This window comes from Haemorhous mexicanus, chromosome 3 (genome assembly GCF_027477595.1).
Source record: "Haemorhous mexicanus isolate bHaeMex1 chromosome 3, bHaeMex1.pri, whole genome shotgun sequence".
NCBI lineage: Eukaryota > Metazoa > Chordata > Aves > Passeriformes > Fringillidae > Haemorhous > Haemorhous mexicanus.
In genome coordinates, this window is record NC_082343.1 from 42,320,933 (window position 1) to 42,338,078 (window position 17,146).

The following is a 17,146-nucleotide window of genomic DNA, read 5'->3' on the forward strand; positions in this document are numbered from 1 at the left end:
GCGTGGTCCCATCAACAGATCTCAGCACAGGTGAGATCTCACAAGGGCTGTGAGACAGCACAGGGCTGGAAACAAAGACTTTGGGTCATCTTAAATTAGTTTAGTCATCATTTCATTTCACTGTAGCCTGAGCAAAACTTTTTAGACTGAAGAAGCATTAAATGTTGTTATATGAGTCTGTGCTCCAACTCCATTGTGAAATTTTGCCCTTCTTGCAGGATTTCTGGTCAAGTAGCACAGCAGCTCTTTGCAAACATTAAGTACTGCGTCCCTACAACACACCTGGCAGGCAGATACAATATCCTCTTATCAGATGGGCAAAACAAGCTGCACAGTGACCACGACTGGCTCAGCCATGCAGCACAAGCCAACAGGATAGGCAGCAAGAAGTTGAAAGTCCCAATTGCTCGACTGATGTTTTAACTACCAGGCTTCTGCTGGAAACCAGTGGCCACTTGCAGTAACTGCCAACACAGAGATGCTTCAAGCAGAAATAGGAATGGGATAAGGAGTAACAATGATATGACTTACAGATGGCTTTCATTAAACAGAGTTTATATTGGATTAAAGACACAATTTTGAGTCTACAGCAAAACTGCTTGAAATAGTTTAATCTAATCTTGAAGAGGCTTTTTGACCAAATCAAACATTTTACTGCAAATTTTGCAACTCCACTGAAAGTTCCTGGGGGGTTCTGTTTTTGAAAAAAAAAAAAAAAAACCCCAACCCTCTCCCCCCCACCCCCCAAAAAAAGGGGAATCTCAATACAGTCATATTTGTAAGTCTTATTGCTGAAAATGAGATATATTTTATAGAAAGTGTACGTCTATACTTCTAAGAATAATTCTTATTTTTGCCTGGTCTTATTAGCAGAAGACTTGTCATTGATTAACATGAATGAGTGACTGAGCTACAAATAATGTAAAAAGCTAAATGCTTTCTGTGTTACAGCAGTAACAAGAAAATACTTATTCCAGTGACAAAACTGGTGGTAATCAGCTTTTCTTGAAAGAAAGATTGTTTCATGTTGTATTTGGTGTCTATCTTCAAACTTTAAAATTATTATTTAGCAAATAATATGTTTTCATAGCAAAATTATGGTCATGTGGAATTGTTTTTGTTCAGGGGTTTTGGGACCCCAAAAGTCAAAAGATGATTGTATTATGCCAGTAGTTACCATTTTCACATACATTCATACAAAACTTCATCAAGGCACATATTACTCGATTCACAATGCACAGTCCAAATAAGATTATATACATGCTTGCAACTCCATTTCCTGCTATATTCTTGGACATCAATGAAAGTTTTCTGAAGCTTTTCTTTTTGGAGACAAACTCATATAGGTCTCACATAGTCTATCTCATGGATAGACACTGAAGATATGAGTGAACAAGGTAATTATAAGTTTGCCTTTGAACAGTCAGAAGAAATAAAGGAATTGCCTTACCAGGTTTTTGAGCCTATATGTTATTGGTTAAATGCCCAAACCAACTGAAACCTTAGCTGCACTTTCCTTCTAAATTTGAACTGTTCAAAATTAGCTGGAGACCTCAGGCTCTGGTAGAGAGATCCAAAATCCACTTAGGCTGACACCTTGAAGGACAGAGAAATCCCTTCTGATTATGGTCCATAAAAAGAAAAACTGTTTATAAGCATGGAAAATTGTATTCATATTTGCATAAATGATGATAACAAGTGGTGAGGGAGGTCAATGGAAGGGATGGATCTTGCAATTCTAAAGCAAAGAACAAAAAGCAAATCCCCTCAAAAGATTCAGAAGTCCCATCAGACCAAAACCAAAAGTTTTCAAAATCTGCAAAAACCTTCTGGTATAAAATAATTTCAAGTTTCAATGACAGTGCGGTTGGCAATAAACTATAAATCACTGTACACAGAGGTTTCTAACTGGCAAGTGGCAAATACATGAAGGCTGTTTCTCCATGCTTTTGGCTTATTCAAATACAAGTTTTTGTAAGGAAACAAGATTTATATAATATTGTATTTCTCAGCCCTTTTAATCTCTCTGATCCCTGCTGGATAACTCCAGCTGAAGAGAGCACTAGAGGCTTGGAGTGATTGTCGTTCTAAATACCCTTTGAATGTCACTCCCCAGGTACTGGAGAGAGGCTCAGAGGCACAGAAGAGCTGTGATAGGAGAACAACTGCATCACCTGCTGCCAGGAATGCTGAAGAGGTGAGATCTGTGGTGCATGTGCTGGCAGTAGGGAAAGCTGTAGCTGCAGCTCACAGTTTACCAGATGGGAGGTGTTTCAGCAGAACTGAGGCCAGAGGCAGAGTCTGCTACTCACTGAACAGGTTTGGTCTCTTATTTCTTATGTGGGGAAGGAACCTCTGCTCATTCTTCACTCTTCTTCTACACTGTTACTTTTATGGAGGTTCTTTTTTTTTTTCCCCACTTTTTTCTCCTTTGGCTTCATCTTAAAAGTTAAGGAACAGAAGTTGAGAAAATGTCCCTATGTGCACAAGCATGTGGGTAGTCAGATGGTTTCGTAACAGCTGCTGTATTGCTTTCTCCTTCACCTGAAGAGAATTCCTTATTCCACAGTGATCCCACCAACTAAATATATTCCCTGTGTCTGCAACAGTCACCACTCCAATGGTATCATGTGAGACCCTAGCGAGGCAGAACCCTCCCCAAGATTCCTCCTGGGGACAAGAAGGTTCTTGGCAAAATGTTCTTCAAAATGTTCTTCAAAATCTACCTCTCTCTTAACCTGCTGTGATAACATTTCAGTCATAGGCAGGAAAAGACCTGTCATCCAGCAGTGGATCCATACCTGACAGTGGCAGGCATGGAGAAAGGTGTATACACAAAAGGCAGGATGGAGAAAGGTGTATGCATAAAAGGCAGGAATAACTTGCATTATACAAGCATCTGAGGACTCTTCCATAAGTATCCATGGAAGTCAAAGTTACCCTATAATTCTTAGTGAATCAATTTTCAGACACAATCTGTACATCTATGTCACCAACACTCGAATACAAAGGTGCTTTTGTTGCCACCTGATGTATGGTGCAGAAGCAGGTGCAGACAGGATCACATTCAGCACTGGGAAGTCATCTGAGTATTTAATAGCTTCTCAGCAAGTTTTGAAAACTTTACACAGATTCTGGTTCAGCCTGCAGCCAGGGATATTCCTCCCAACTTCTGGCTCCAGCTGGTCAGCAGTCAGGACTCCCCTACAATCTCACTGCTCCATACAATGGGTGTGACAATGTTTGGAGGGGTGTGGGCTTGAGGTGCTGCTACTCATGGGCAGGTGTGACAAATCTGAGGAGCCTGAACCTTGATTCAACCCACAGTGACCTTAACAGGCTGTTCGGATGGCGTATTCATTGTATTGGAGTGGGAATTATGACTGTGCATACTGACGCAGAATTAAACACAGGCAGAGACAAACAAGAGAGAAGGGATACTCCCCAGGGGCATTCAAAATGAAGGTCTGTATTGGGGGACGAAAAGAAATTAGCCAGCTGAGATTGATGTTGGAGAACAAATGTAGTTCGTATTTTATTAATAAAAGAGGTCTCGCCACAAAGGAAATTCCCATCTTGGCCTGGCGATGTAGCACTAAGTGGTAATGGATACATGAAATGCCAAAACCCATAGATCTCTAGTTACACCAGAGCAGACACTCTTTGGGGCTTGTAATTACAGGGAGCTGGCAGACATTCAGATTTCATCTTTGAGAGAGAAAAGGACTTTCTGCTCTCCTGCCAACTGGGATGACTTAGCTCAGTGCCAAGCTGGACATACCTTCCAGAGTATTTGCAAAGTAGCATTCAGCTCTACCTCAGGTTCTTTCACTTTTCAGGTTTTTGAAAATGAGCAAATAAAATATTTGTAATGGCACCTGTAGTAGTGAGGCATCTCAGAGAGAAAAGCCAAGTCCTGCCTCCCAACCAGAAGAAAACACAGTTGAGAAAAAGCAATAGCTCAGAGCTGTGTGGGACTGAAACAGAAAAAAAAAAAAAAAGGCTGGGACATAAATGATGTGTCAAAGACAGCAGATATTCTTGGACCCAAGTTTGTTCTCTGGACCCATCCTAATGGTGTGGATCGGGCACTGATGTACTGAAACATGAGGCAAACGTGGTTTCTCAGGCTGAAGACAAACTGACCATGCTGCCAGGGGTTATCTATATAGTCAAGACCTGCTGTAACAAGACCTGGAAAGCCTGTCCTCTGTTACTCTCTTCAGATTATCCCTGGACATTTTCTGTCAATTTGTTGTACTGAGATTAACAAGTTTGCCCTAGAAGATTTATGTTGACTGCCAAGGTGGCAGTTGATGAGCTATCTGATATTAAGTTAGATCTCTTCACATGACATATGTAAAACCTGTGGGCAAATGAGCAGGCCCAACACTTCTTAGACAAATTCTGTACTCAGTTACACCAGAGGAATGCAACTGAAGTCAATATGATTTACAGGAAAAAATGACAGTACATGGCTTGGGTGTTTTTTGAGATGACTTGGAGATTCTAGCTGTAGCTAACAGGACTGGCCACAGAAGAAAACTCAAAGAAAAGTAACACTGTTGTTTGTTTTTCTTCCCTAACTCTAATGTCAGCCCCAGTCTAACAAAGCACCCAGTAATATTTGCTTAGGCACTGAATTTGTTAGCCTAACTTATTTTCACTGTTTATCCCACATTTCTGTAAAAATGTGTTAGAAAGAAATAATCTGTTAATGCCAAAAGTTCTCAAATACTCTATTTCACAGACACAGTGTACACTAGAAGGAGCTTGCAAGTACAACTGTGCTGGAATTTTTATATCAATAAACCCCAGAGGGGTGGTGCAGCTCCTGACACTGCACCAGTTCCAAGGATGAAATAACACATCCTGGCAACCCAACTGGATTTTGCCAGCAGAGCTGCAATGCTTTTTTTTGTTTTTATTTTTTTTTCTGAGACAGAATACCAGCAAAAACTTCTCCTGAGAAACCAAGCAGGGACTACGCCTTAGCTGTCTGCTTGGGATGCTCATCTGGCACACAGGAGACAAAGGTGCGCATCCCCGCTCTGCTCAAATCAGCTGTGTCAAATCTTAACCCCTCTCCCAGCGAAAAGTCTCCCCAGTCCTGGCCCTGCTGACTACCAAAAGATCCTTCTGTCCTTTTGAGCTCATCTGTCAGAACTGTTCCAGAACAGTTTGATCAGCTGGTGGTTAGGGTGGGATGTGGGAGAGCTGGGTGTCATTCAGGCAATACAAGAGCTCAGAGAAGGGTGTCCTCTATCTCCAGACATCTCGAGCAGCAGCCTTTTGGCTGAGGGGCAAAGTTCTGTCTGCTTGTCAGCAGAAACACTTGCTGGGGGCGCAAGGAATCTTTCCTGACAAGGATATTATTGCAGTTGATGGGCCCCCACAGTAAAATGCATAGTTTTTTAAAAGTTGGCGTGTACTTGCACAAACACACGTACATTTTGTTTCCCTGAAGAACTTCTGAACGTCTCTTGTGTGCTCAGGAAAGGCCAAATGACCTAAGGGTTATAAGGTGCCAGTTACAGATACTGTTTCACATTCTTTCTTAGAAAAATAGTTATGAAACTACTGGATTTTCTTCCCCCCCCCCTTTTTTTTTTTCCCTGTATCTCTTCCAATGCAAAATGCTTTTCTCTCCCAGTGGAAACCAATCATTTACTAAATACTCAATGTAATTCCTATCACTGTCTCTCAAGTGGGCCTGTGTTTACATATCATAAGCAAGAATCTTTTTTCTTATGCCATAGTCACTACATAGAAATAAATACAAGCCACAGAACCTGCACAAAACTTTGCTGACACACAAAATTTTAAACACCTTATGGATTAATGTTTATGAAGCCTGTCAGAGGTTTAAAACCACAATGAGAAAGAAAGATTTTCTTCAGGTCTAAGAAATGAACTTTTGGTCTAATGTCAGCCCTACACTAAAAAAGCCTTGATAGTTTGTTTGTCTAAGCCGACAGCTCCTTATTCAATTGTTCATGATGTCTCTCCATTTAATTCTTGCTATAAATTTGTCTCTTTGTCACACTCTTTACACTGTACCTCAGTGTGCCCCAGAGACATGGTGAGCCAGCAGCTCACCACTAACTCAGCTTAAGGAGAAATGCTAGCAACAAGGACAAGCCTGCCAAAACCCATAAAACTTGCTGCTTTTTGCCTCAGTTTAAAACAAAAAAATAATATTGTCTTTTCTCTAAAGTGGTAAAGCAACACATGCCCAAATGAGTTCTGGACATTACAGGATTTTTAATGGTTTTGAAGAAACCTTTGCACTTATAACACATTCTCCAAAATGTATGGTTGTTAATTTAGTAGTCAGCATAAGTAAAAACAAACTGGTGGCAGCAGGTGCAACCACTGGCTTTTGGTAGGCAATGGGAAGTACATGAAATCACCGCTTCTGAAATACTGAATAAATTGTAAAGGAAAAAGCTGATTGAAAGCTGAGAGGTAGTCATGTCCATTGCCATGTTAACCTGCTGTTTTACTGTAACCACAGTGTCTATGAGAATGTACCTGTACTCACCAGCTGGGCAAAACCAGTTAGTGAAAATCTAAAACATTTCCCTCCAAATGTGTTTTTTTTGTTTTTTCTTTAAGATTTAAATGAGCTTTTTTGCATTATTTGTCAATTTTTTGCTATTTCTGAAGAAAACTTGGTAAGAAACAATGACTCTCTGTAGAATAAAGGCCTCTGCTACCCATTGCAAATTAAAATTTTGCTAGGTCATGTGTAGCAATTTTTGCACAGACCACTGCATGCTGATAATACTACTTTCCCCCCAGAGGTGCCTGCCTCTCTGCATTTGTCCTCAGGATCACTCAAAAACTGGCTGCAGGAATCCACTGCAGATCTGCAGCCTCTGCAAGGCTTGCTGGGTAGATATTCCTGCTCTCACCCAATTTCAGGGTCCTATCCCCGCCCTTGCTTATATTTTCAGTATTTCACCCCTGCAGATGAAGCCGTTGTTTGTAGTCATGAGTTATGTTTTCTCATCTTGCACAGAAGATTTGTTCTGACTTTCCCTGGACAGTCATGGAGGGTGGAAAGGAGCAAATACATTTTTCTTTGCTCTGTGCCCATCATAAGGAGGGGACAGGAGTGAAGGGAGAAGGGCTAAGGAATGACTAGCTTATGCCTGTTTGATTTCTACCGCCTATGTCTTAAAAGGCATTAGTGTCTGTGCAAGGTGCCCTGAAGAGGAAAGCCCTCTGTTTATGCAGAAGACAGGAACGATGTAGGAAGGGACAAGGATGGCTGCCCTGCATGCTCAGGCAGCTTCGCCTCCATCCCGTCCTAGATTGATCTCTGCCAGTGGCGATGGGTGGCTCTGGCACTGGGCCCATTTCACCTTGCCATTTTGGCCGAGATTGCTGGGTGAGGTGAAGGCTTTGCAAACACCTCCTGCCCACAGACAGCTGGCTTGGGACCATGGAGCTCCCCTTACAAAGGGCTGAGGAAGAGGAGTACCAATGTAAAGGAGTTTGGGTTACAACAGGTTTACAAATCTGAAATAGCAAGCTGGTACACAATACAAATGTCAGTGCTAGGGGTTGGAAATAAAAAATATACAGGCACTAAACCAAGCTTTTTATTCCACATGAAATTTCCACTGGTAAAATACCAGACTTTTCCTGAGAAAGCATTTAACCTCTTAGGATTAGAAGAATGGAACCTCTTCCTAGTCTTCTGAGAAGCAGCGCATGTGGATGCTGAAGTGGTACATCTCTGAGATCTGGTCAGGATCTTCCCAGTAAGATGATTTCCTACATTTTAATTTCCTACATTTAAACTGTTTGTTCCTTCTTTCATTTGAAAATAAAACTTATTTCCTCCAAAAGATGATGAGCCATACAAACAGATAAACAGGAAATGATAGCAAAACAGGTAATGATAGCAAAACAAGTCCAGCCAGGGAATAATAATAATAATAATAATAATAATAATAATAATAATAATAATAATAATAATAATAATAATAATAATAATAGATAAACACATACTACTTCTGTGCCCAAGAATTTTGATGTCTTAGAACCTCTGATGTTATTTTGTGTTCTTATTTTCTGCTGCATCTTATGTGTTACCTATGTCAGCTACTCACTCCCCTGACTCTCAGAAAAGCATTTTACAGCCACTATTTCACTTCACACAATAGTTCTTTTCCTGTATGATTTTAATGGTTGGTGCAAATCTGGATGCAAGAATTAGAGATGCATTTATCCTCCCCAGACAGAAATCCTCCTGCTGACATTCTCCACAGAGTAGTTTATGTCCAAGGCTCCAAGAATCATGCAGAATCCCATGGTTGTTTCCAGAGAGTCAAGCAGGAAACCAGGTTTGTCAGCAACACTTCCAAAGGCTGTCTTTTTTCTCTCTTTTTCCTTCTTGCCTCTGTTGGTGCTCACATCCTTCTTGCCAACTGTGTGCTCTGTCATTCAGCATGTCCTGACTGGTGCTCCTTTAACTCAGCCACCAGACGGTTTTTCAGGGTTTGGTTCTCACCCCAGCCATGCCATCCCAGGCTCCACACTTGACTGAAAGAGGAGCACCTGTGGCTCCTTACTAAACCTCTGATTTAATGCAAGGTGAGTGAATCAACAGCCACGCCTCTCTCTGCACTGCAATAAGCAATCTTCTGAGAAGTCCCAAGAGCATGCTGCGTGGGGTGATGGGGAGAGCATAGAAGAACTCTGTCTCTAGCAGGTGGGAATGCTACTAGCACCAGTCTCATGTCACGATGAGAGTAGGATATTTTTGCCATTGTTGTTGCCCTGCAGAGGTCTAAGTCCTCTTCCTCATATTGAATACTCACTAAAATGTAATAAATCTCCACACAGTAAATTCTAGTAATAAAAAATGCAACATGCTGAAACTCAAAAGTCCAACTGAAGGATGAAGCTTATCAAAGCCGTCTGTTTCCCAAGGACAGCCAGCCACACACACTGGTCTGTGCCTCCTCAGTTTTGACTTGATCTCTATATTCTGTCCCCTTCCTAAAAGGTCAGTTTAATATATTTTGGGAAATCATCTTTATTTTAAAATGATAATGTCAACATCTTCTGGACTCTAAACTTGCCTTTTTGCAGAATTTTTTCCTTTTGGCTATTGTCAAATTTGTGTAAATCCACTCACATTTGACTAAGTTATAAACCCTCAAAAACCTGCAGTTTGTTTTTATTAGAGGTATTTCTCACCAATTCTGAGAATGTATTTTTTTCTGCAATGTCAAATCCAAACTGTGTGCTGTGCCACTCAGCATGTCCTGACAGACAAGCCAAGAGCAAAGGGGACTGTTGGCCATGAATTGCCTTTACCCAGCTACAGGCCAGCAGTGCACACAGCACTGAAGGTGAAGGAGTTGGTGGGCTTGCAATATACAAAGAGCAAGGTGAAACAGAAGGGAGAGCAGGCATGGGCTTGTGATGAAGGGCACACGGACCTAAACTGGGGTGGACTGGAGAACATGGAAGAGGACTAGAAAGATGGGGGAAACAGGACTCTGTACATGTGGTGAATAATTGTGTGTATGAAAGAGGCTAGTCATGGTCAGAAGAAAAAAAATCCTTTTGTCTCTGACAGACATGTCAACATTGCCAAGTTTCACCCAGCTAAGAGGAAGGGGCTATGAAGCCCAGGCTGGAAAATCGTACTGCAGTGCCTGATGCAGCAGCTGGCAACTTGCTATCGCTGTGAGAGATGCTGCTAGTTTCAGAGCAATAGAGGTCTTGTGCAGTGAAGGGCCTCAAACATGCTCCAACCTGGGTGATAGAATATGGTATCTTCAGGGTTTTTTTCCCCATTTAAAAAGTGCACACAGATGTGTGCAAATACTTTGTTAAAAATTGCATCATATAATGTTGTATTGCACTAATAAAAAACAAAACCTTTTGAAAACCTTTTTAAATTTTTGTGACTGTGGGTGCTCATTGAGAGGTGGCAATGCTGCAACTACCTTTCTGGCTGCATTCATTGAACACTGTAGGATCTGGAGAAGTCAGCAGTAGGTGTCTCAAGTAAGGCACTCAAATCTCTCCGTAATTAATACCTACTTCTCTCCACCTAGGTTCATCATGCATGCAGCTACTGCTTTAGAAACATGCTCTACCCTGAGTCCCTCCTCACTGAGCCACGTGTGACAAAGCTTGCAAGGATGTTAGATTTAATGATTGAAGAAATTGTTGTGTGTTGGGAGTGTGCCATTCTGCAGCCTTCCTAAAGCACTTTTGTGTTCCGTCCCACAAACACGCACACACGGAGAAGAAAGCAAGCCCTGATAGCTTCAGCGTCCCTTGTAGTACCACTTACCTGTGGGGTCTCTGCGGGCTGACAGTGAGCTGTTGTGTCCCCGGCAGGAGCGGGGAACTCCAGTGACAAAATTGTAGTGAAAGGGTTTCTTTCAGGCAGCAGGGACGAGGAGATCCTTCACAGTAAGGAAATATAAACAGATCTCTATTTGGCTCTTAAGAGATGAGAAAGAAAAGCGCAGCTCTGAGGTGGAAGGTTTCACCTGGCATTAACTGCGCGCGTAGCGGCGGCCCCGCAGCGACCGCATCTCACCGAGGTATCCCTCCCGAGCCCAGCAGTGCCCGCTCCCCGCCGTGCTGGAGCGCCTGGCAGCCCCCAGAGACGCCCGGCTGCCCCACGGGGAGCTGCCACCTTGGCTTTTGTTCCAGCTCAGAAACCTGGATGCCACGGTCCTGGCTCCCGCCCCGTGCGGTGACCGGCTGGAGGCGCGGCGGGGCCAGGGCAGGGGCGCTCCGGTAGGAGGTCGGGGCTCACCGGGGTGGGGGTCGGGACCACCTCTCCCGCCTGCCAGGGGCTGCCGGTATCTGTACATGTTGATTCAGCATGTGGCGGGGGCGTGGGGGAGGAATAAACCCTGCGGGGGAAGCAAGCGGCGACCCCCCGGGAGCACCGGGGAGGGTTAATCGGCGAGGATCTGTGGGTCTGGGAGGAGAAAGCGGAGGCCGGGCTGGGGAGGGGGAAGGATAAGAGGAAAAGGGGCAGAGCGGCTAGGAGAGGTCGCACACCGCCAGCCTCCGCAGCCGCGGCAGTGCCTTCCCGCGTGCTCCCGGTGGTGGTGGTGGGTCCTCCCTCCCTTCCCTTCCCGTCCCAGTCGTTTCCTCCCGCTATCCCTGCCACCGAGGGCTCAGGGTGGAAGGGAGAGAAAAGGACCCCAGGGCTAAACAGCAGCTCGCCCGAGGCGGAGGCAGGCGCGGCGCCCCGGGGGAGGCGGTGGCGTGCGGCAGATTCCCCCGGCAGTGGGAGGGCTCCGGGAGAGGATAGGCTGGGGGAGCATCTCCTAGCCGGGGTTTACTCCCGAGGAGCGAGGGAGGGACACAGAGAGAGGGAGAAAGTGCCGCCACTTAGCTTTACAGCCGCCCTCAAATTTTAAGGACTGGGGTGGGGAAAAAGAAAACTGAGGATCTGAGGTGGGACCTCCCAGCCGGAGCGATTGAAAAGGAGCCAAAGCAGGCGTCGGGGGGGAGCGACATCCCAAGGAGAGTCCCCGTCCTCCGCTCCCCGCAGCCGCTGGGTGCCCTCCGCCGCCGCCTCAGGATGTGGGTGCCGCTGCTGCTGCTGCTGCCGGAGCTGCTCCCCGCCGTGCCGGCACAGAAGCTCTCCGCCCTCACGGTAAGGCCACCCCGCCGCCGGCGTCGGGCGCCCCCCGGACCGGTCCCGGGAGCACCTGAGCAGGCGATGCGGCTCCGGGGCGGCGAGAGGCGCCCGCGGCTGCCGGGCCGAGCGCTGCGCCCTGCCCCGGCCAGGCGGGAGCCCCGGCCAGGCGGGAGCTCCGCCGCGGCTCGCCCGGGGAGCCGCCGGCACCGCCGCCCCGCCGAGCGCCTCCGGGGAAAGCACGGCCCGCGGCTGCGGAGCGCAAGTTTACTGCGGGTCCCCGCAGAGCTTCGGTCCAGCGTTAATGTCCTTGTTAATGCTTTTATTTGCCCGAAGAGGAATAATGCTGCAGTGAGGTCCGCTTTTGGACCTACTCGGGCTGACCGATTTTGCTTCTTTTTAATTATAAAGCAACATGAAACAAGCCTTTCTGGCTATTCCAGGCTCCATGATGCTATACATGGAACTCCGCGTAGAGATGGGTGAGCCAGTTCATTACGCTTACTAAATAAGCCATAACCACTATTCTAGCCAAGACCTGAGGTTTGCAGCTAATAGCTCAGTTCAGTCTTCTTGTAGAGCTTGCAGTGTTTGCAAAGCTATAATTAATGCAATCTGTAGAAATAAAAACATTTTCCTTAAATGTGTTTTTAAACAAGTGCTTGAGTAAACATAACGGGCAGCAAATACTTCTTTCAAGCTGTTTTTAAGTGTTTTGGTGAAGGCTATGTGCTTAAAGTTTATTATGGTAAAGTTACAGGCAGCTGCAAAGTGAAATAGACCCTATTTTGTTAAGTCTTTCAGAAAATTTCTGTAAAATCCCAAGAGTTGAGTTTTTTGGTTTTTTTTTTTTTTTTTTTTTTTTTTTCCCCCATTCTTTCCCCCTTATTGAGTAAGGTGCTATAGGGACAGCTCAAGGTGAAATGGCTGTGGGGGATGGCTGGGCTGTTCATACCTGAAATTCTTCAGGAAAAGTTTTGTTGACTAAATTTGGGGGTTTTGGTTTTTTTCCTCTTAAATGATTTGTAGATTAGAAGCTGCTAATTGAAAATCTTAAAGGACTGAGTTTGCTCCATGAATTTTATTGTGTATGGCATTTTAAAGTGTGGGATAGATAAAGTCAAGTGCTTCTCATATTTTACTTTTTAAGACCCTAATTTGAAGCCCCCTTACACGGTCCGGTGATATATACTATTCTAATAAACAGATTAACATTGCAATTTACTTTCAACTTCACTTTAACAAATGTATAAACATAATTTGCAAGATAGGACATGTAATATTCTTTTTTTCTGTACATAAAAAGAGTTCTAAATATTAGTGGAAGTAAACTGGAAATGCTACAAACCCTTAGATTGTCCAAATGTAAAATAACAGTGATTGTGACTGTTACAATATCTTCAGATGGTACATAACCCAAATGATGTTAAAGCCATTTTAAATATGGATAGAAATCACTGCAGAATATACTTTTCATTCAGTGAGGGGTTGTCTGCGACACAAAAGGGAAGAAAAATCTGGCTAAGGTCACTTTGTCAAACTCTTTAAAAATTAAATGCCATAGACTCATGCAAAGTATTTGACTTCTCTGTCATTTGAGTGATGTTATAATACCCTCTATTCCTTCCTTCACCAATTCAAAGTGTGTGTTACTCATTTCTGTACCTTATAGTAGTCTGCATCTTTATGAAACATGAGCAGAAATGTCAGTTCTGGTAGAATTCCCACCCAGAAGGTAATAGTTTTAAAGAAGTCTAGCTTTCAGACTGAAATGAACTTGAACATTTTGGTTGGTGTAGCTAGCCTTGTTAGTAGAGGGCTGTAGGTAGTGAGCTCATGTTAGTTTTTCCACTGCCTGTGCTCTTCTTCCGGAAGGGGCTCACCCATACAAATGCTAGACAGCATTGGGAATCCTTCTCTAAAACAAGTAAGGGACAGGCAGACGCCCGTAGGAACGAAATAACACTCACTCACACTGATGCACATACACTTTCTACATCTTCCCACAAGGTTGAACTTTGAGTGAGGCAGGTTTATTTCTACTATTTCTGTACTTACCTGTTTAAACAACAATAAAAAACCAGTGCTATTACCACAGCAAATACCACACCGCTTAATCATTCTTAACTCCTGTAGTCACTTTGTTTGTAGCTCACAGACTATATAACTCCTCTCCACATGGACCTTTCTCAAATATCCATGGATAGTATCTGCATAATTACAAGGAACAACAAACCAAAGCTGTGTAGAAATACCAAGAAAATCTTGGCCTTTTCTTTTTCACCTGCTGTGCCACTGTGCCGTGACTGAGAATGGCCATTCTTTTCTACACATCATATGCAGATTTTATTTTTATTTGTGGTTTGAAGAATAACAGATAAAGGCTGAAATTTTCATGAACAACCAGAGGTCATGGGAACAGGGCGTTTCACTGCGGATCTGAGTTTTATCGAAATGATGGGATGATCGTGGAGAGGGAATGCACATCCCTGATCACAATACTGTCAGAAGTATACTCATCTTGCCAGGTGGTGGCAATATCAGGAGAACAGTCTACTGCAGTGGTAAATCTGACATAAGATGAACCTTGGCAAAGACAAGACAATAAAATTATAGTTCCCTGCAGCAAAAGCCACTCTACCATTTTCTAAAAGGTAACACATGGATCGGAGGATTTTTCCTTGCCTGGGCTTTAATCAACAAAGTGGGTGATGGCATGGCAGGGAGGGAGGATATCAGCATCTGTCTTTAAGATTTTCATTTTTATAAACAGATCTCTGGCCTGTTTTAACTTTATGTCCTCACTAGATCAAGGAATGGATTAAGTATTACTTTAGGAAAAGACTGTCAGTAGTTTACAGACCTGTTTTCCCATTTAATCAGGAATAATATTTTTGCATTTCACTTGGGTAGCAATACCCACAAGAACCACCCATGTCTGTAGTCCAGGTGAATATGCGATTTTCATATGTTGGAAGCTTTGCAATAGTCCAATAGCAATAAATCACACAAATAATATCTCCAAGAGATTTCTGGTTATCTAACAGTCTTATGTGACTGCAGGTTTGCAAGAAGTGATGGGCATATGGCTTCCTACTACATGACAGCTATTAGGACAATTTCTGGCAGGCAGATGCATCAGAATAGTTATCAGGTAGTGGAAATGCTCCAGTCTGTCTAGAGTCTGGTCCCCTTGACCTCATGGCTATATCTAAAGTGAGCATGAATGTTGTAATCTGTCTATCTCTGCCCAAACTGTGGACCCAGACAGAACTTACTTGACTGCCTATGTGCCAGATAGAGAAGGGCTGATGAGAGATAGGCTGGTGCATACCTGAATCTTTATTGGGAAGCCATGATCTTCACCGGTGTCTAAGAGTTTCAGAGTTTCCATGTGTTCACTGGGTTAGAGATAGTCCAAAGTTACTTTGAGTTTGTACCAGTCTTGGCTTCTTGTCACCAGGATTACTCTTTGCTAAGGTTTCTCCTGGACTCTGGTCTCCTGAGTAGGACCATATTGCAGTGATAGATAAAGTGAGGTGAAATGTTATATTCCAATTATTAATTGCTAACTGAGCCTCAGGGATGTATGCAGGAGGATAATGTTCTTTATTGTTGTATTTACTGTTATTTCAAATGAACAAATATTGGCAACAGAACAGTGGCTTTTATTATGGAAAGGTAGGCTGAGAGCTGTCTAAGAACCCCTGAGATCTGGAGGGACTGTAGCCAGTTTGGCTACTCTTGTTCTTTTCTCCCCTTGTGTCAAATACTAATGTATTCTACAAAATATCTTAAGTAGCCTTGTCCTTTTACCTTGTTTATAGAAAGCCAGGTAGCACTCTGCAATTTTTGTAACACACTGTTGGAACGTTTTTGCAATGCTGCATTTTATTCTGCTCTGTGAGATGTAGCCATTCTTTTTGGGTGTATGAAACTGAGGGGATCTGAGCCTTGCTGACTCCTTGTTTTAGGGAAATTAGGCATATCTTGAGGATATAGGTACTTTTGTTTTGAAACACAGTGCTTTGAAGAAAGCTCATTTTCTTCCTCAAATAAGTAAGTTTATGATCACTGCATTTACCAACACACTTTGTCATTGTTTATACTGCATTTTTGAAACCATCAACTTCGCTTTTATCTCAGTTGCAGTGTTGTGTGTGTGGATGTACTTCTACAAACAATAGGATACAAGTGTTTCTTATTTTAAAATCTTGATGACTTGCAACATACCACAAACTATTTATACTTTCAAAGCCTTGCTGTACCGTGGGCTTTTCTCAATACAATTGATAGATCATACAAAGGAAGAAAGTTTGCTTGAAATTACTTCCTGAAATGAACACCTCTGCCTGGTAATAGTTTCTTTCATCAGCAGCTGAATATTTTGGGGAACAATTGTTTTCTTTTTCTCCCTTGGCACATGCTTTGTGAGTATTCAATAGCATTTAGTGCACTGGATAGCTTCCACAACACTGCCCAATATAAGATGGACCACTAAGGTAGTTCAGTAAAGGGAAGCTAAACACAATCAAAGCTTTCCAAGTTAAGGACTCATTTGGATGGCGCCTGCAAACCAAAACATTTGGAAAAGTTACTCTAATTGTGACTGAAAAACCAAGGCCATAAATAAAATTGTAAGTGGCTCCAGATCCTAACAACATTGTTACTGCAAATGGGCATTGGTACAACCAAGGGTACATCAGCTCTGAAAATAAAACACTTTCAACAATGCTTCCTTGCAATAAACTCTCAAGACACTTCTTATTAAAGAAACAACACCAAAAACTGTGGGAGTTGATACAGAAAGCATCAGCAAATTTTTCATTGGGCGTCAGAAGTACTTTTTGTGCATGCAGCCAACATAAACTGCACCTTACAATGTGTAAGACATTAATGGAGATGGCCAGTTGACTGTATGCCCATAAGATTTTTAAAACTAGCATTGAAGACTAGAAATGAGTGTGAGTGGGGAGGGAAGAGAAGGATAGAGCAAACAAATAGAAGATCCTGCATATTGTATCCACTTTTGGTGCTGTCATTGGCCCCCTGTTGCCTACTGAATACCTCAAGGAACTTCTATATTTCTTGACAGTGGGCAAACTTCAAGGTTTAGTTCATTCTGAAAAGCCTCCAAAGGTTTAGCTGCTATCCAAAACCTATCTGAACCCTGTTGGTCTGGAAACCAGGATACAGATCTTTTCAAGATCTGGCTTGCTCGGGACTTTGCTCATATTTCCATTTCTTAAGCCAGACCAGCCTCACCACAGGCACAGCCATTTTCATGGTATTTTGGTGCTTCATTTCTTGTCAGGCCTGAGACCAGGAAGTGCAGAGGCGCCTGAAAATTAAAAACTGAGTAAAAAAGAGTTGGAATCAAAGACCTATTTTTGAACAGCAATGAAGGTCCGAGTTTGGTTCAGGAGTGACATTTTATCTGAACAAATTCAAACATTCTTGGGCAATCTGCGAGTGAAAGGAGGTTACATCTTGCAAAGGACTTAGGGA

At 43.2% G+C, this 17,146-nt stretch overlaps 1 protein-coding gene across 6 annotated transcripts in view; it reads left to right on the forward strand.

Moving 5' to 3' along the window:
- The first annotated feature begins 11,109 nt into the window (after window positions 1-11,109).
- Window positions 11,110-17,146, forward strand: part of SMOC2 (SPARC related modular calcium binding 2) — a 140,770-nt gene continuing 134,733 nt past the window's right edge. For 2 of the 6 annotated variants that reach the window (XR_009485765.1, XM_059841526.1), the window contains exon 1: window positions 11,112-11,656. Coding sequence is in view for 4 of the 6 variants with exons in the window: in XM_059841526.1 (XP_059697509.1) it covers window positions 11,582-11,656 (75 nt within the window). In the remaining 2 variants the exon portion in view is untranslated. Of the gene's footprint in view, window positions 11,657-17,146 lie in introns of all 6 variants that reach the window. The other 4 variants (XR_009485766.1, XM_059841525.1, XM_059841529.1 and 1 more) reach the window with 4 other exon arrangements.